This window comes from Lygodium microphyllum, chromosome 8 (assembly GCF_053477565.2).
Source record: "Lygodium microphyllum isolate KBCC chromosome 8, Lygodium_microphyllum_v1.1.10, whole genome shotgun sequence".
In the NCBI taxonomy this organism is placed as follows: Eukaryota; Viridiplantae; Streptophyta; class Polypodiopsida; order Schizaeales; family Lygodiaceae; genus Lygodium; species Lygodium microphyllum.
In genome coordinates, this window is record NC_141142.1 from 44188673 (window position 1) to 44208568 (window position 19896).

Here is a 19896-nt window from a genome sequence, read left to right on the forward strand (position 1 = left end):
CTGGGTGTTGTCCCACACTTGAGGACCCAGTTCTTGCCTAAGGGGAGGCGAGGGTGACCTTCCTAGGTATGTCCTTCCCTTGATGTGCCCTAAGCGTGAGGTGGGAAATCAAAATGGGCTAGGGGGTTAGGGACAGAGCTGACCGCCGACCAAAGCCACCAGATGTTCCTAACTTGAGGACCCCTAGGTGCAACACATGTACCCTACATATAACGAGATCATTCGACTAGTGTAGGTGATCTCTAGCTTTCTCCTTGATGATTTGACGGCCTCCTCCTCTTCAGATTGCGTGGCGTCTAAGAGAGTGTTAAGGAATGCACATTGTTGGGCTTCTAGACTTGTTTGTGTGGCCTTTGCCCTATTTTCCACTAACACCTTGTCGCCTTCTACAAGGGCTACCCAGAACACCAAGTCTTTCACCCTTCCTTTGCTCCTATCCACCCATTCATCTACCCTTTTCTTCGTTTCCTCTAGGATCTCATTATGCCTTTGGGCTAATGCCCTTAACCTCCTCTCTTGTTCCTCAATTTTTCTTTCCAAGAGTTTTTGCTCTTCTAGCTATGAGACTACCCTCTTTTCCAAATCCTCAATATGCTTTTGGTGCCTTCGGCTTCTCTCTTCTTCAAGTGCTGCTAGCTACTATGTGGCTTCCTTGATCTTTTTGTTCTTATTTTGCAGCTCTTTATACAATGCTACTAGCTCGTCATAAGTTTGATGTATGTCGTTGCCTTTGAATTGTATTACAGGCATAATAGAAAAATGTGTGGCATTGCAGGCTCATGAGGCTTTGTCTTTCTGCCATGAGCTTTGCTTGTTGCCACCTTTCTTCTTCTCCTCCCTTGGCCTCGAGCTCCTCCTTTAGCTCCTTTATCTCTTTTTGATACATGGCCACTTGACGATTTCTTTCTAATTGAGAGGCTTCCATTGTCTCCTTTTTAGCCTCCAGCTCAACAATGGGTATTTTCTTTTCTTCTTTTGCCCACTCCAAGTGTGACACAAGTTTCTAGATGACGTAGTCATCATAGTTTATAGACAATGGCAGTGCGGTGGGAATAGTGGTTGTAGATGCTTCTATCTTCTACCTTTTAGGGTCCTGCGTCGACTCCGCATCTGCACGGCTATTGGTCTTTTTCCTCCACTCACTGGGGTCCCTCCACTTGCACCTTGAGTTGTCTCTTTATTGACTAGGAACTGCACCCAGGCCATAAGGTTTCTGGCATCCACCATGGTAAAAGAGACTTGGGTGGGTGGGCTGGGGTGGTGGGCACTAGGACAGGTGCGATGGGATTAATTAGAACCTTGCCCTTGCCCTCTGGGGGTGGCATGTTTTTGGGTGCTTGGAAGCTTGTGCGTGGGTGTTCTTCTTCACGAGGGCTCATGGCTACCAGCTCCTCTTCCCTTGAGAAGCCTACTCCACAGAGAGGCAAATGGTTAGGGCTATGTTTTCTTCTTTCTTCCTCCTTAACTCCTTGGCCTTTGCTCTACTTTCCTCTGCCTCTCCTCTTTAGCTTTCTTGCATTCCTCTTTTATCCTTTTTGTCTCCTTTTCCCTTCTCTTTCTTCTTTCTTCGGCACTTTTGGACTCATTTTGGGCTCTTAGCAGATGTGCTTTTTCTTTCTTCTTGCTCTCTTCTTCAGCCTTCTTCTATGGAGTCTTTTTCTTTGACTTCTTAGCCCCTCCTTGATTAGATTGTGCTTGCCACTCTCCTTTGTCACTCAACGTCCTCTTGCTAGATTGCTCTTGTTTTTTGTGTGGAGGGGACCTTTGTGGCGTCTTGCTGACTTCCTCATCTTCTTGCACTTCCCTCAAGGCCTCACTAATGAGGGCCATCAAGACCCCTCCCAAGCCAATGGTAGAGACCTTTGACGACGACAACTTCCTAGCTTTGGAGGTTGGGGACTCTCCCCCCATGGCTGTGGCCAATGCTTTCCTTGATGTCTCTATCGTCTTTTGTGCGAAGCCGTTTAGGTTCACCTCATCAAAGAACTTGGTAGTGATGCTTTCCAACATTGGCACATTGATTCTGCTCATCAATGTGTTGTACCTTTGGCTAGAGAACAGGGCATGCACCATTTTGGCTTGTAGTTAAGACTTCGGGGTCGGGGATGTCAGCTAGGCCGATGCCATCATTGGTGTGGACCATCACTTTGTCCACTCCCAACATGTTGTACACGTCCCTTTTTGGCCATCTTTCAACTTTTTTGGGCAAGCCTAGTGCTCTCTACACCAACTTGGGACTTAGCTCGATTTCCACTTGACAAGCTTCATTCTCTTGACGCAATGTGACAGTGGCATGGTTCTTGTTGAAAGTATAGAGCAATTCCGTGCACTTCTCGTAGTCCACGGCTTGTTGGCCCACCTTCTCCACATACTTATGTAGCTTACACTACTTCGCTGTGTCTTCCAAATTCAAGATGTGCATGAATTCGAATTTGCTATAGGCCCTTGTCTCCACTGAGATGTCGTACTTTGCCTACTCTTCCTCTGAGAATGGCAACTTGCTGGTTTTCTCCTATCCTGCCATTGTAGGTGCCTATCGTGAAGCCATAGCCCACCATTAGTATTCCTCATATAATTTTTGTTGAAAGACACATGGGAGATGGAAGAAATGCCTATGAAAAATTGAAATGCTTAAATATAGAAAGATAATTTTTCTTTAAACAATCCATGCATTTCACAAAATTTTCTAACACTTGTCCTTAATCATGAGCTAATTTTTACGCATTCTTTTCCGTTTTTGAATGTTGATTGATGTTTTAGGGCTTGTTTTTATGTTCCACCCTTTATCATTCACACCCTCCCCCCTTAGAGATGAGAAGAATCCTTCTTAGGATTAGAGGTCGAAGGGTGGAGACCATTCAGCACATGCTCACTGTGTTTCACCTTCGCATGAGCCAAGTGTGGAAGTTTGGGTTGTACTCCATTTGAGCATAATGGTCCATGTCGACAAGTTCGATGCTTACGTGGGTGAGGTAAGTGAGGACATCCGTGAGGAAATCATCGGAGTCCATTCGGTTGGCAATGTGTAGCTCCTCCTCAGTCAACATGCGATGCAAGTAGGGGTGAGTCATGATGCGCTCTTCGAGGGGCCGATTGTGGATGGTGGTCAACACTCTAGGAGATTGGGGCTACATAATTTGGGTCGTATTTTGAGGTCTTGATTGCACATCTCTACTCAATGTTGGTCATGATTTGATAGCCTTATTTCTCCCTTTGGAGTCTGAGATCATACCATTGGTGCAAGAAAGAAGAGTCATTAGTAGCAGCCAGTTGTTTTAGCTTCGCAACTTCCTAGTCGGTGCCAAGGACCGTGCCCTTGGCGTAAGATGTAATGAGGCATTTCTTGCATGCTTGTTCACGGGTAATCTCAGTGTCTATGAGTTTCTCGGTTACTTGGGAACCTTTGATGAACACAAAATTTGATTCTTCCCATGAGTAAGGTAGCATGCACACCTCTGTTGCTAAAGGCTCATCTAAGAGACATAGGTCTAATTGGTCATAGCTTTTAGTGAGTGCGGTAAACGTAGCATCCAAATGCTGAAGGCAACCAACTAAGTTATCCCCTGTATTTTAGCTAAGTTTGCAACCAAGGTAAGAATCCAACATCATTCATAAAGAAGGTTTAAGGCCTATTGGGGGGTGGACTCGATAGCTCATCAGTGGCGGCTAACATCTACGATTGCGGCTACTCTAGAGTGTGTGGTTTGGTCTCTCGTGTGTCGGGCTTGGTTTGGGATTCGGACTTTGTACTACTAGATGTCTGTGAGGCTTGAGTAGCACTAACTATGTTGGGTTGAGTTGGTTTGGAGTCATCAAGATGCAGTTTCAGTCGATAGACTCATTGAGGTTTTGGGTCAACAGTGTTGGGCTCTATGGGCTTCCTAGCTTGAGCTTTTTGAGGCCTTAGTGTTTGATTTGTTGTGCAACTTTGTATAGTTGGGTTTAAGGGTGGCATTTGAATAGCATTGCTAGACAACCTATCTTTAGGCACCCATATCCAAGCATTGCCCTCGTAATAGCCTTGGGCTTGTAATAAGGTCTTGGGAACCCATCATGAATTTGACCATTCGTCGGTGCCTATACTTCTTCTTTGCCTTCTAGGTCTCAAGTATGAGTTCCTAGGGTTGCGAGGTCATGATTGTATGCTCCTTTTAGGGGCCTTAGCTTTGATCTCAGTGGCATGTTGACAGTGTGGCGTGGCAAGTTGTGACAAGTCTCAACCCCCTCCTTAGACTTCATGGTGGGTTCCTCTACTAGTGGCCTCACGAGCTTTGGTGGAGCCACACTGCCCTTGCTGAAAGCCATGACTATCGGTAAATTACTGATAGCAAGGTGAATACAATGTGACTTGTAGTTGATAGTACAATGTGGTTGCTTTTTAAATGAGTGTCCTAACAGCAATTTTCTTGGCCAACATCTTTTGTGTTCAACAACACTTAAAAGATTGTGGGTATGCTTTCAAACTCGATAGAGGCTACTACTTTGCACTTCCTTAGAAGGGCATGGACTAGGTTTGGCATTGGTAGGTTGTAGTTGTGGGTGGCCAATTTGAGTCCAATGATCGTGAGTTAAGATATTGAAATCATCTCCCTCATCAATCAATGCATCAAATGTATATGTCTGTTGGGCAGCGACCGTTATGCGTAGGTAAGAGGTTGCCACTACCTCCTCATCTTCCTCCTCAATTTCTATTATTGAGATGACTCAAACTTTCATACAGGGCTCTAGCATGGGAGGCTCGTGCAGTGAATGTGTGGGAGGGTAGTACTTCTTTATATGTCCCGTTAAAGAAGCATATGGCCTCTCCATCTAGGGTTTTGAGCTCTACATTGTCGATTCGGCTGATAATGCAAACTCAAAAAGGTCCTAATCCCTTGAACTTCATCTTCTATTTGTGGCCTTTTATTGAGTACAACAACACTAAGTCACCCTATTCAAATTCTTGTTGTTTGACATGCTTGTAAAACTAACTCTTGCCATGTGCTTTTTTGCAAATTAGCGCATGGGCAGCTAAAAGTTGAGTCTCTAATAAGCATTCTAGCTCAATCAAGCAGCCAGTCCATGCCTCCTTTCCATTCCATCTCTCTTGGGTGGCTATTCTTAGGCTCAAGACAAGGAACTCTACAGACCGAATGGCTTCAATCTCATAGGTTAACTTAAAGGGAGTTTGCTCTACAGATGTTTTATAGGCTATTCAGTAGGCCCATAAGGCTGCCATTAGTTTGGTGTCCCAATCATTGCGCGAAGCAGAGACCACTTTGGTCAAGACATTCACAAAGATCTTATTAATAGACTCAACCTAGCCATTTTCTTAAGGGTAGTAGGGTGAGGATTTTTGATGGATGATTAGAAAGGTCAATAGGATGTGAGTGATCACTTCATTAATGAAGTGCGTGCCTTGATCATTAACTAGTTCAATGGGGCAACTGAAGGATGAGATCACCTACTCCCAAACTTAGGAGGGTTCAAGCATCGTTTTTCGTCATGGCTCGTGCTCTTATCCACTTGGTGAGATATTTTGTAGCAAAGATAATGTACTTGGCCTAGGAGTACTATGCTGTAGGACTAATCAACCCAATAAAGTCAATTTTCCATTTCTCAAATGGTTGTTGGGCTTAGCTCCATTTTGTCCTTGCGAACCAATACCTTGGTCTGTTGGCACTCATTGTAGTTCTTTACAAATTGTTGTGCATCTCAAAAGAGAGTAGGCCACCACAGTTGAGATTGCAATACCTTGCAGGCCATCATGTCTCTGTTGAAGTGCCCTCATACAATTTTGTTGTGTGCTTTTGCAAGTGCATCATGCATCTTATGTTTGCATACGCATCTATGTAGCAAGCCAACATGCCCTAACCTATAGAAATGTCATGTTTTCATATGATAGGGTTGTATTTTAAGGATGAGTCACATGGGCCTTCTCTCGATAGGTCTTTCAAATAGTCTGTGCTCGAGCACTTGGACTATGTCGTCTGCCCAGCAAGGTGTCAAGTCTACTCTAAACGGGTCCCTTTTGTTGGATAGGTTAAACATATGCGTGTCAGGAAAGTCGTCCGTGATGCCCTGTCCAGCAGCTTCTCCTATGGGTATGCGAGACATATGGTTGGCCATGTAGCGCTACTTCCCTTTGCATACTACCACAGAGAAGTCAAACTCTAGAAGCAGAAGTAACCATCGAGCAATGTGTCATGTAGCACAAGGTTTGTAGCCAAAGACATGTTGATTGACCTTACGGAATATTTAAAGTGATTGTTAGGTTGTTGTTATGGAAAAGGAATGCTTTCCTAGCTATTGATAATAGGCCAATTGCCTTGCTTGTATATTTTTGGGAAAGTGATTTGATGACCTCATGGGTGGACTTCTAGTCATGCACTTGACCTTCCCTAAGGCTAGTCACAGAAGTCCTTCACCAACGGGCTAGTTATTCACAACGGGTGCTAGGACGAATCCCAGATTGCGAGAGGTCTCTCTATAGGGAGGACATTAGGCTATAAGGCAATAAGGGCATGAGGGGGGCTTTGGCCATAAATCCCTTGGGTTGCCTAGGATTAGCCTAATCCTTGTGAGCTCAGGATGGTCTTCTCAAAAGACATCGATACTAGTTAAGGATGGAATGGAAGGTCATGTATCATGAGAGTTGGACACGAGTATCTAGGTGCTTTGGATATGAATATTGGTTAAGGGATAAAATGCCAATGTAGCATTATAACTTGGAGAAGGTGTAATATAAATACTTTGTTTAATAACTACTTTCAAAAGATTGTTTGACATTATCTTTGTGTCTGTGATAATAAATTACATGAAGAAACCCGTGTTTAATAGTTAATTAAAGAAGCTATATTTGTATACCAAACACAAATGTGTTAAGTTAATTAAATAAGAAAAACACACCATCAAGGAAAGCAAGAGTACAAAACCCTTGATGGGTCCATCCTACAAATGGGTGGTCTCAGTGAGTTGAGAGTTTTCTTGCAAGGCACTAGATTTAGGATAATCTAGGAATGAGCTGAATGATGACTTTCTTAGATAATTTTAGATCTTGACCTCATGTCAGTTTAGAGGATTGGGTTGAGACTTTACCTCATGGGTAGAGGGTGGATACATTTAGCACACCCTCGTTTCTCACTCTCTTTGAATCAAGTGTAACATAGGTCTACTTTGATTCAACTTGATTTGCACAAGTAGTTGCTCAAAGGCCAACGCTAGATAAATTGTTAAGGGACGCTTAGTATATTATGTAGGAACTTGTTTTAAGTCAATCCTCATAGGTTTGGGATAAAAGCTTTCCCTGCAAGATAGACTCAAGTGAGCTTGGGCAACAATGTCCATGATATTTCAAGGGAGTTTCAAAGGACATTGCCTAGGACTATCTGTTGGATGGGCTACCCAAATCAAATCCTCAAGGGTTCTTTTGATAGGTGTGTTACAACTTTAGTGATTCTTCTCTCCTCGTGCTCTCTGCCTTCTTCCTTGCTTTTAATCTCATAGAGATCTAACTCTTCTCTTCCAGAAACTCAAAAGGCAGATACTACAAACAAAAAGCTAAAGGTATTCTTTGAAAAAGAAAAAGCCATAGGGCAACTCCACCCCTTACCTTATTCAAGCCCATGGTCTATTCTTACGTGGTATGATAGAAATCCAAATTTAAAAGGGATTTTAACATTTAAGCCTTAGGTTTTGCAAATTTTAACCCAAATCTAGACCTACTCTAACTAAACAACACAAATTACAACTTTGATATCAATACAAATGAACTAATCTCCTATTGATCCACCTTCTTAATGCTAATGCATGCAACATTTTAGAGTAGGGGTTCTATTCTACTACTCGGCATAGAGAGGATGCGCCTAGTTGGTATTCCATCTGTCTTGGCAACAAAACCAAAATGTTAGAGCTTTTACAAACTTGACAGAATGCATATCGATTCAAGTGTTCATTCTCTTGACTTGGCTACAACTACCTCTGATATAATCATTGCACACCCTCAAGCTTATTATATCAAACTCACCAATTTGCCTTATGGTTGTAGTTTATCCATGAAGGCTTGTTGATGGCTTCATGACTCATGTGATGCTCACCAACTGAGCTCCAACTCCATAACTTCAATCATCGCCCTTGCTCCAAGAAGAAGAAGAAGAAGAAGAAGAAGAAGAAGGAGGGGAAGAGAAGAGTTTCACTTGTGCTGGTCTCTCACTCTCCCTCACTCTCTCCCTCTCTCAAAAGCAAGATGGGTAAGTAAGAAACAAGAAGAGAGCTCCATAAGATTGCACACCACAAGAATGAAGCTTGTCCATTCATTTTTTAGGTTTAATACATGGGCTTGATTTTTAGACACCCTACCCTCTCTTTGGCCTAAAACCAAGCTCAAGGGGTGCACCTACAAGAAATCATTTACATAACGTGCATTCAAAGGGTATTAAGAAATACCCTTTCTTTACATGCTATAAGGCTATAAAATGACCCCTTTTACTTTACTAAATTTGCGAGTTTTTTTTTTCAAATTATAATTAAACAACCCATTTGTAAATATAATACCATAAAATTTCATAGATAAAATATCATTTTCTTTGAACTTATGTGGCATCTTAGACGTTCTATAAGGTGGACTCCCTGGGAAACCTACCATATGTATGCTTTTCAATTTTTAGTCAACATTCTAGACTTTGGTGAGCCAAAGCTTCGTGCCACCGATGCCTCATTCTGAAATATATTATAACTCGCATGGGAGTGAGCCGAGCTCTCAAAAATAATTTGCAACATAAAGTTCTTCAAAAAATTACAAGTATCCCAAAAATCACATTTGCATCAAACTTTGCCTTTGTATTTGCATCCATGCCTTGTACTTTTGTTTCTCTTACTTTTTACTAAAAATATTTTAGAACTCTTTTACGTGCCTTTCCCAAGAAAAGCTTAATAATAGAGCCTCACAAGCTTCACAACGACACCAACTGGTTAGGTGGCCTAGTAGGCAATTCTTGTTACGCCAACAAGTATATCACATATGTGGATTTTTGGATTTTTTCATGAAATTCCCCTTGCATATTAGGGAACTTATGAACAACAAGGTACAAGAGTTAGTATGCAACCACATGCAAGCTAGAAATTTGCTCTCATTTGGATTGATGGCTTGTTAGTGAGATCCTTTGCAAAAAATTTAAGCGATAGCAAGGGTTGAAGAGGGAAAAAATCCATTGCATTTTCAACCAATCACAAGCTTGTCTTTTATGCTCCCTTTCACCAAAGGCCATAGAAATTACTATTGTATAGGGAGGGATCCATAATGTTACAATGGAATGCCACTTTATTGTCCACATATCCTAGTTAAAAGAAAAAAACCGGATTTAAGAACCTAAGGTTGTCTCCATGTGTGACGTGCACCCTTAGTGAAAGGTCATGAGTAGGTCACTTTGACTTGCACTTGTTGACACAGTTGAAGAAGTGAATGTGTGCCTACCTCAATGTGACTTTTGCTTTGCAAATTTTGAGACTCATTGTGAGTCCATAGAGTACATGGGGTACTCTATTGACTTCTTACAATAGAACAATAGAATAGACCTCCGAATATTAATTGGTTGACTCTCTCCTTCTCTCCCCTTGTGATGTGTAGTTGCTCATTCTCTCTACATGTGTTGTCTACATTCATTGTGGGGTGCACTATTGCGTTAACTTGTGCATAACTTGGATGAGCTCAATGCACATTTATCATTGACAAATGGACTTGCACATGCCTTGACTCTTGGGCTACAACCCCATTAGCGCAACACTCATTTTTCTGCACGTCGACGTGCGTGTGCCCTGGCTCTTAGTCTTTCTATCGGTTCTGTAAATTTTTTGGAGATTGTTATTAAGGTGCCAATACTAGTTCTGGATTCCTGCACTTCTCGAACGATGAAAATTCAAATTAATTCCATTTTAAAAACTTCCCTCCCGCGATTAACCGCACCCCCATTTTCCTGCGCTTTCAAGCTTCCCTCCCGGCAACAGCATTCTTTCAAATAAAGCCTCCCAATTTGTTCTTTGGTGCTGTAACAGTAATCACATCATCGGATTCAGAGAAAATCCCCAAAAATTTCCCCTGATTTTTCCTGTGATTACCAGTCCCATTATCTCTCGTTCAATCCAGTGTGCGGCCAGAATTGGGGATTGTTCTGCTTGCAGTGGTGACATTCGTGTGTTCCTGCACAATATCTAGGGTTTTCCGCATACCTCACTGCAGACTATGTGAAAGTCGCATGACATGGATGACTTCGGAGCTCCATCATTCTCCCTTGGTATAGATGAACTCCATGAGTCATTCAATCAAGCAACTCCTTGTGTTCCGAGTGCCTCCCCAGTATGCTCGGATGTGCAGGTGCCAACAACCTCGAACGGCTTACATCCCGTAACGCCTAAACCATCTTGTGGCTTATATCCAGCCACACCTAAACCATCTTGTAGTGACTATGATTCCGACTTTGAAGCTGCCCCGCAGAGCACTTCAAGGGTTCTTAAGCGGTTGAAGCGGCGGCAATCATCAGGAGAGGCTAGCACTGTTCCTGTACATGCCAAACAGATCCAGCCTTCCTGCAACCCAAATGTAAATGGGGAGAAACCTACTGGATTAGAAGGATTTTGGAAGAACCTTGCTGTCAAGAAGTCTGCCACCCATGAAGAGGCTCCTGGTGGTAACAACAGTGGGGCGGCATTGATTTCTCAGGGCCAGTGGAGAACCCCTGGTGGAAGAATTGCCAGTGTGTTTTCTGCCAGAAGTTCAGGCGACCCCAATCAAGGAGGCTCAAGTAATGAAACTGTCTTCTTGCAGGAAGGTCCTTCTGCAGGTCTCAACAGAAACGAGCTAGACTTTAGCCAGTGTATTCGAGTTAATTCAAATGAAGAGCCTGCTACCAGATGCAAGGATGCTACTTTTTCAAGCTGTGCAGATGAAAAGGGAGCACATCTACCAAATAATTATCCTTCTGCAGACAATTGCCAAAGCAAGCTGAAAACTTTCATGACATTTTCAGATGAAGAAAAACCTAATGCACCTGAAGAAAGTATTCCGTGTAATAATCAGAGCAGGCAATGCACCTCAATGAACTGCAATAGGAACTTGCATATTACTGATTCAAATTTACCCCAGAAAGGCCCTGAAACACTCATTAGCCCAAGCAAAAGTACAGTTCAGAATTCTGGTGTCTCTTTAGATGTTAAGAGTGCAGCATTACTAGAGAAATGTCCACTCAAGAAGGGAAAGGCAAACAAGTTAACAGCTCTTAACAGCTTTTGGAGGAGCCTGAATGATAAGAAATTAAACACATCCCAGGCACCAGTTGCGGTTCATGGTGATGTTGAGGAGGATGCTATTGAAGAGTACTCATCTGATGAATTTCAACCATTAGGTCATTTTTTCTTCTACTTGTCTACAGGTTAGGCTTCCAGTTTCATAATGGTCTCAGAATTTTGATTCTGTGTTTCGCTCTTCTATGCAGATGTTTCTTCTTCACAATCTGCCAGGAAGCTTTCACTTTGTCACAATGCAGCTGTGTCTAGAAGCTTTGCTGCTCAACCTGGATTTCCTGCTGTGGTGCAAAGGTTTGACCATTGCTCCAGCATGTGTGCATTAAAGTTTAGCAGTTCTGACAGGGCTGCTCAATGCGTTGATGGAAGCAGTTTTGACAAACCTTATGACCTGTGCATGAATGATGACACCCTGTTTGATTTGGATGACTGCAATGTTGTCCCACCTAATAAGGTTGGAAGCTACGGTGCTGGCCCAAAGCAAATATCAGATGCATTTCCATCTGCCAAAGACATGCCTGAAGACGTTTGTGGTGCATTCTTTGGTTGCAAGAGAACAAACAACCCTAAGATGACGAGTCTCTTACATCAAAGGTTTCCACACTTTACACCTGTATGTGCACTGCAGCAGGGAGCTTTTAGTGGCTCAGAGCAAGTCTACATTGATTATGAGTAGGTCATTCTGCTCTTTTGCTAATGGTAGATGCTATTACTTTGTGGAGTAACTATGATTGTTAAATTTTAATAGGTCGTGCTAAATTGTATTCAGAAATCAGTTTAATGCTGGAGAGAGTGTGTCTGGGTCTTCAGCATTTCACATCCATAAGAAGCAAGCTCAGCAGGTGATCACAAAATCGAGTCAGGTTTCCCGAAAGAGGCATAAGACAGCTATTGCCGATAATGATGGCTGGATCTGCCCAAGCAAAAATATGCCAGCTAAGAGAAAAAAGGCTAGCAAACATTGGGTTCAGCCAGGCAGTAAGAATCCAGCCATCACTACTCAGAAAGGGGATGGAGAGTCTACTCCTGGCCACTGGGTTACAGAGAAGACCGGAAAACGAGTAAGCAGCTTCTTATTGCTACTGTCATTGGAAAAAATGTACGCTCGAAAAGTTCACCATCCGGTTGACTGTTGGTGTCTGACTTTGCAGATATATATCACTCAAGATGGTAGAAAACTCAGTGGTTCAATGGCATATAGACAACACATGAAGGTATGCAGGGGGTGACATTCTAGTGGTTATTTTTGCAATGAAATTTTGAGATTTGGTTGTACAAACTTTCTGCTGGGTTGCGATCAATAGTGAATCTTGCATGGTATCTGTTTGTTCTAAAAGCTATAAAAGATAGCTTGTTTGATTATTCAAAGTCATATATTGCATCCATGCATGTGTTCATTCATTTCAATTGGTTCAAATGCTTGAATATATCATCAGCACACCTTAATCTCATTTTACTGAATGTGTTTACTTGCCAATACATCAGGAGCATCAGTTTGTTTGTCCTCACTCTCGAACTATTTCTTAATTATATCATGCCCTTTCCTTTCTTTGCTTTTGACATCCTATTGTCGGTGCCTTGGTAGGCTTTTCCATTTATTTGTATGCCAGCCTCAATGCTGATCAGCTGAGCCTCAAGGCTAGTTCTTCAGCTTATGCCTTATGGAATTGGTTGTGTGGATACTTGTGGAAGGATGATGAGTCTATTTTCAGGGATTAGGCATCAAGGTGGAAAGGAGAATGCATTGTTAATATACTAGACTTGAAGAGAGTGTAGAATGTATGGACAATCATACAACTAACCAACCGAAGTCAGAAATGTAAAGAGATGAATAAATAGCTGGATGAACTCAATGCACAAACTGAGTTTGTGAGCTATTTGATATATAAGTAACGCTGAAGGAGTGGAGGGCTGTCCAACAGCCATTGTCTCTTTGGGGACTGGGCTGAGGGATATTAAAGGAGTGGCTTATGGCTAGATATTGGGTGCCATGGTGATGTGGCACCCCATCTATCTGGTTGTTGGTCACCATTTGCTGATTGGACCTAGAAGATTTGCTCAAGGTAGCCATCCTTGGCTCTTGAACTCAGGACCTCCTACATCACATATAGTGCTGCTTTTGCTTCAGCTACACACTCTTTGCATGTGAATAAGGGTTCACCAATCAACTTGTTGGGTAATTGTGCAATTTTCATGAGCCCAAAGGACAGGTAATCAATGATTGGTTTTGCAAAGTATTTCTTTGGTGAATGTTAGTGGGTGCCCTTCCCCTTGCTTTAGCTCTTTCTTAACACAATATCTCTAATGGCTCTTGCCTCTTTTGCACTATAATCATGGAAACTTCTCGTCATAGGTTTATCTCCCATCTGATGGGGAGAAAGATCCGGTCCCTTTTGCTATAGATTTGGTGCCGTGTGGTGGGACCTATTATGCATCTCTGTGATTGGATATTTGGCAGCCTAAATTTTCCAATTATGTGAGGCCACACATGAAGATCGTGTTTCACTTCTTGCACTTTTGGGGTTGTTGGCATATTTGGATGTCCCAAAATACCTTTATTTTTGATTCCCATTCTAGTGTGGATAGTCATTGCTTGATTGGGAGGTCTCCTTCATTGGTAGCTTGATATCATTCAACATGAAGGTGTTCTCCCTCTAGGTTGATTTAGTCTCACGGCATAGAACAATTTCTTTCCTTCCTTTGTTGGCTTTTTAGTGTAATTGTGACTCTTGTACTTTAGTAGTAATTTGTACAATTTTGAATTACCCTTTGAGAGAGAGAGAGAGAGAGAGAGAGAGAGAGAGAGAGAGAGCTGCCGCCTGATCTGTGCTTCCAGGTGCTGACCTATGCCTCCCTTTCTTGTGTTCTGCCTATCGCCTGCTCATGTAGGACTGAGTTGTAGCAGCGCCCGACAGCCACTCAGCAAGGGAGAAAGAGGGCGACAGTTTGGCGCCCCCCACCTGAATCATTTCGAGATTGCATTGCCTTGGGGCCTGCGATGTTGATGGAACAGCAGGACACAGAGCCAGAGGCGCCAATCCTTTTGCAGACTGGCAAGTTCGTCAGCAATTGTCAGGCAAATTAGGGCAGACCCGCGCAGAATATGTATGTGCAGTAGCAACCACTTTGACTGCCAGTTCAGGCAGTCACATGTCCAGGTCACGACTGCTGGCACAGGGTAGCAGACACGAGCGGCAGTGTTGACTGCTCGTGCAGGTCAGCTTTGGGACTGGGATTGGCATATGCTGGGTGCAGACCCATACCATACATTCTATCCAAGGGACTGTGGGCTGTGGGCTGTGGGGAGTGCTGGACCCGACTCTGGGATTGTGCTTCTTCTTGCAGGTTGTTGTACATAGCTTGGAGAGAGAGAGAGAGAGAGCTGTGCTGTTTTTGCCTTCCGTAAGCTCCTAGCTTTGCATCGGACCTGCACAAGTGGTGATACAATATGGCTGGTCTGGATATGGTCTTTATCGACCAAACGGTGGCAGCTCTTGGTCCGGATTCTGATACAGAGGAACCAAAGGATATGGTTCCTTGTACAAAGGAGATGCCCCTTGGTCCTGACTTCCAGCCTGCGGGCAAACGTACCAAGCAAAAATAGATAATGGATCATCAGGAACGTTCTTATGCTCAGGTTGCTTTTGATTTTGTGGATTCTTAGGATATTGACTGGGAGCATTTGTTGGAGTTTGTCAATACTCTGCTTGGCGATTATATTCAACATAATCATGAAGCGTTTTTTGACTTTGGAATTGAAGATGTTCTAGAAGCCACTGTGGACCCGAAAAATGTCTTGCGCTCATTCTTAGTGTTTTATGAATGTGTTGTTATACTCTTCTTCACTAGTAGGATCCCAGTGCTCTCCCATATTCACCAATGGCTGCAAGCTCTATTACAAGGGGAGTGTATTGAAGAGATATTTGTTTGGCCTTGAGGCTTTTACGAGGTGCTGTTGAAATCTGAGAAGAATCGTGTTGATTTGCTGTCTAAACTGCCATTGTTCTTTGATCGCCGTTTGGTTCATGTTGTGCCATGGGGTCCAATGGCTGATTTTTAGCGTCTGCTTCAACGTAAATGCCCGGTGTGGGTTGAAGTGGAAAACTGTCCGGTTGTTTATTGGCCATTGTCAAAGGATGCCATGGTCGTTGTGGGCACTGTTCTGGTCCCCTCGAGCCTAAGGGCCATGAATTGTAACCGTTTGTGTATGTTATGGGACACTGCTCAGAAAAGGCTTGCTTGGTTGCATTTTAATTGCTCTAGCATGCATCCAATGCGCTTTCGTTTGAAATGGGGTAACTTTGTAGGGCATTGTTTCTCGTGTGGAAAATTGGGGCATTTTATGGCCGAATGCCCAGTAAAGCAACCGACTTCAGATGTTGAGCATGTTTTGCTGCCCATGGAAGATATGGTGCTTGATGCTCCGTCGTAGGATGCAACCCAGCCACCCAAAGTTTTGGATAAAGGTAAACATGTTTCGGGTTTAGATTCTCGTGGCAATGATTGGGTAGATGTACGTGCAAAAAAAGGTAAAAGGTTTGATGTTGGCATGGCGAATACTGTGCCTAATGCTTCACAAGATTCCTTGCGTACTTATATGCGCAAGAAAGAAATGTTGTCTTCAGAGCACACTGCTCATGTTATGGTTTCTTCTGCTCCTCGGAATCAGTCTACTAGGAATGTACATACGGACAGTCCAAAGGGCCCACCTGCTAAGTTGGCTTTTGATGCTAGAGGTAACGTGATTACCCTATGAGATCGTCGTTATCCCTGTTCCATCCCCAAGATAGTGGATATACCGTCTACCTCTAAATTTGGCCGTCAGAACTCTTTTGCCGTGTTAGCTGATGTTTTGGATGAGGGAGTCCTTGACATTCTAGCAGAAAAGGTTAAATCGAGGTAGGCTTTGTCTCGTTCTTGATTTTCTTTTTGAATACACATGAAGATAGTTACGTGGAATGTGCGAGGCATTTGTTCTTGCAATAAGCAACATGCCATGTGGATTGTATTGCATGAGAATCAATGGAATGTCTTGTGTGCTGTGGAGCACAAGAGTCACGGTGAAGTAGGAAAAGTTGTGGATTGCTATGGGTTTTGCTTGTTTTATGTAGGGACACATGCCAGGCACTATTTTTGGTGTGCTTATGATTGTACATGAGAAATATCAGCCTGTTTTTATAAAAAATGATGTACATGGTCGTTTTGTGGTGATTGAAGTTTTATTTGAAGGAGAGATCTTATGGTTACTTGGTCTCTATGCTCCAAATGATCCTTTATCCCATCAAGATCTTTGGAGTACTTTGCAGACCTCTTTGTCACTTGGTAGACGGGGTTTTTTGATGGGGGATTTTAATATGTGTGTTGATTTTTCACAGTCCACATTAAAGCATTCGATGATGAATGCTTCGAAAAGTTGTGTGTGGAATGCGTTTGCTCTTGCCGTACTTAAGCAAGATCTATGGTCATGGCTACACTCTTCTTCTACAGGTTTTACTTTCTATTTTGCGCAGTATACAACTACATGGTCGCGGTTGGACCGCATGTACATCATGCAGGATGATGATTTTTTTCCTGAGATGTTGGAAATGAAAGTGTTGCAGCAATATGTCTTGTCGGACCATTTTCCTCTACAGCTTGAGATGCTTGCACAACCCATTGCACCTTTTAAGCAATTTCTGGATAGACTCCCTTTGTGTTTCAATTCGTCTTATTTAAAGCATTCAATCTTTCGGGGCTACATGCAACAATTGATTGATAGATTTTTATTAGACTTTTCCTCTGAGGGCAATGCTTCTTTTGAACGATTGCTCTCTAATGTGCAGTGGGTTGTTTGGCAGTATGGGATCCATCATGTCTCCCTTTGTCAGCAGCGTCGACAAGCAGCGGAGGAATTATTGGCTTTGGTTCGCTCTCTACTGGTGGAGACTCCAGATGATGTATTTCTGTTGCCATTGGCTATGCGTTTGGTTGATCTTATTAAAGAGTTTCAGTTGAAATCTTATTAGCAGGTCAAATTGCAAAATTTGACTGAGAATTTGCAAGACAATGCTTGTCAGACTTATAAGTTCTTTCGAGCTCTCCATGCACCTCTTGCTTGAGAGAATATGACTAGACTCTAGGATGCAGAAGGTCAAATGGTCATTGATCCTCAGACTATTGTGAATATGTGCAGGAATTATTTTCAAGACCTTGGTTCTACTCCTTCACCTTCAGATCAAATTACTCATGCCCGCTCAGTTTTCTATGATTTGGTCCGCAATCAGGTTCCACATGACATGTAAACTACTTTGGAGACAGATATTCGTGAGGCGGAGGTTATGGATGTTTTGTTACACTTGCCCAAGGATAAAAGTCTTGGTTGGGATGGTCTCACTAATGAATTCTTTGAGGCTTTTGCTACCCAACTGGTGAAACCATTGACGGCTATGTTTCAGCAGGTTTGGGAAACAGGGTTCATGCCTTCCTCATGGAAAGAAGGACTTATCAAACTGCTTTCAAAAGTTTCGTCGTCGTCTATGCTGAAACATTGGCGACCAATTTCTTTGATGGATTCTATGTATAAAATCTTTTCCAAAGTAATGGTGAATCGGCTTCATTAGCATCTTCTTGCCATTGTGCATCCTCTTCAATATGGTTTCATTAAGGGTCGAAACATTTTGCATAATGTCTTAAATGTGCAAATGGTTATTGACTATGCAAGGCACTCTAATCAAGAGGTGGTATTGATTCAATTGGACCTGGAAAAGACATTTGATTATTTAAACTGGTCTTTCATTGCAGAACTTATGTCTACTATGGGCTTTGGTACTCCGATGTCTCGTTTGATCTACACCATTAGTGTTGAGGCTTCTTTGCGAGTTATGTTGAATGGTGGTGTTATCGAGCCATTTGTCTTTGCACGCTCTGTGAGACAGGGTTGCCCTTTGAGTCCTCTCTTTTTTGCTCTTGCGACTCATCCGGTTCTTTCGATGTTATCTCATATGGTAGCTTCTACTCAGTTGCGGGATTGTCTCTTCCTTTTGGTTAGTCAATCCTTGGTTGATGATAGCTTTATGATTTTGCGTGCGGACAAGGATAATCTTCGCAAAGCATTGGATGTTTGGACTCTTTTTGGTCATGCTTCTGGCCTTTGTATCAATGCTTTGAAATCAGCCATTCTCAGTTGCACGGAGCCAGATTTACAGTCACTGGACTGGCAGGGAAGGGTTGTTTCCCGTGGTTCCATTGTCAGGTACCAACTCATTGGGTGTTGATGTTCGGCCGAAGCAACTACTTCAGTGGCTTTCATAGAAATTCGCAGCTAAGTTTCCGTATTGGAAGTCGCAAGCTTGGCCCTTTCATGTTCGCCTCAAAGTGGCTCAGACAATGATGTTGCCAATGCTTATATATTTCTTGCCATTGTTGCCTTGGACTACTACTACATTGAATGCTCTAATTGAGTACATTCGTTTCATGTTATGGAAGGACTCCTTGCATGCAGGCATTTCATGGATTTCTTGGTCGCATGTATGTACCCCCAAACGCATGGGTGGTGGGGCTATTTTGGATGCTGAAACTCATATGTTGGTGTTGGGTATTTGACTCGTGCCTCACTTACGCCTACGCTCATATGGGAGTGTCGGTGATCAGGACACTGGGGCACTTTTTACTCTCGGTAGGAGAGGTTTTTTTCCCTAGACTTATAGTCTTATTGTCGTATGTGCTTATGTGCTTATGTTATACACTTATGGGCACTTAGTGTGTGTCGGGTGTGAACACCCCCTACAACCCTAAGTTTAAGGGTTGTACTTTGTACTTTCTTGACACACTCTTTCAGTCTATTCTCTTGGGTGTCGTGCTTCACTTTGTCTCTCTCACTCTCACACTGTCTACTACTGAATCTCAGCTGCACCTCGATCCTTCCACCTCACATTTGGTATCGGAGCAGTCTTCTGTCTGTTGTTTGCAGCCCCCGTCAGCTTTGCCCAGTCGACTTGCAGCTCGTCTGTCTGCCATTACTGTCTAATCCTGTTTGCAAGCCCCAATTAGTTTCACCCTGTACCTGCGTACTGCCGTTGCACCTGCAGGAGCCGCCATCTCAGCCAGACGTGCTCCTGTGCCCGTCAGTCTGCCAGCTTGCAGATGCTCCCGCTAGCACGCAGCTCCAGCTCGTCAGGTCTGGGCGCCGCCTGTCACCAGCGCGACTTGTCTCCAGGGCCACCTATATCTTGCGTTGCCTACTTGAAGTCCATTCGTCTGTCTGAAGTGACGCCAGTGCCAGTGCCGCCTGTCTAAAGCGCTACTTGTTGGTGTCCGCTTGCCTCTGGCATGTCAACAGCCTGCCCGACACCATCTGACCAAGCTTGCCGGACACCGTTTAACCGTCAGCTTGCAGTCCACGTCAGCAAACCTGTGTCCCGTTCGCCCGCTCTGACAGCCCGACGACTTCCGTTTGACTAGCGGCTTGCCACACTGCCCTGTCAGCCTGCAATCCACGTCAGGTATTTTTAAACAAAATTTTTTATTTTAGTCCAGAACAAAGTTCTGGAAGAGGAGGTTCATATGCGGCAGGCACAGCATACAGGATACAAGTGTGGGATAAATTTGATGCAAATTTTTGGACTGGTTTATCAGAAATTTTGG

The 19896-nt window shown here is 43.3% G+C and overlaps 1 protein-coding gene across 1 annotated transcript in view; it reads left to right on the forward strand.

Annotated features, from left to right (window-relative positions):
- Positions 1–9892: 9892 nt before the first annotated feature.
- Positions 9893–19896, forward strand: part of LOC148032220 (Rho GTPase-activating protein) — an 84241-nt gene continuing 74237 nt past the window's right edge. The window contains exons 1-4 of the mRNA XM_087684053.1: positions 9893–11375; positions 11466–11946; positions 12044–12335; positions 12426–12488. Coding sequence (XP_087540179.1) covers positions 10235–11375; positions 11466–11946; positions 12044–12335; positions 12426–12488 — 1977 coding nt within the window. The 5' untranslated portion in view covers positions 9893–10234. The remainder of the gene's footprint in view (positions 11376–11465; positions 11947–12043; positions 12336–12425; positions 12489–19896) is intronic.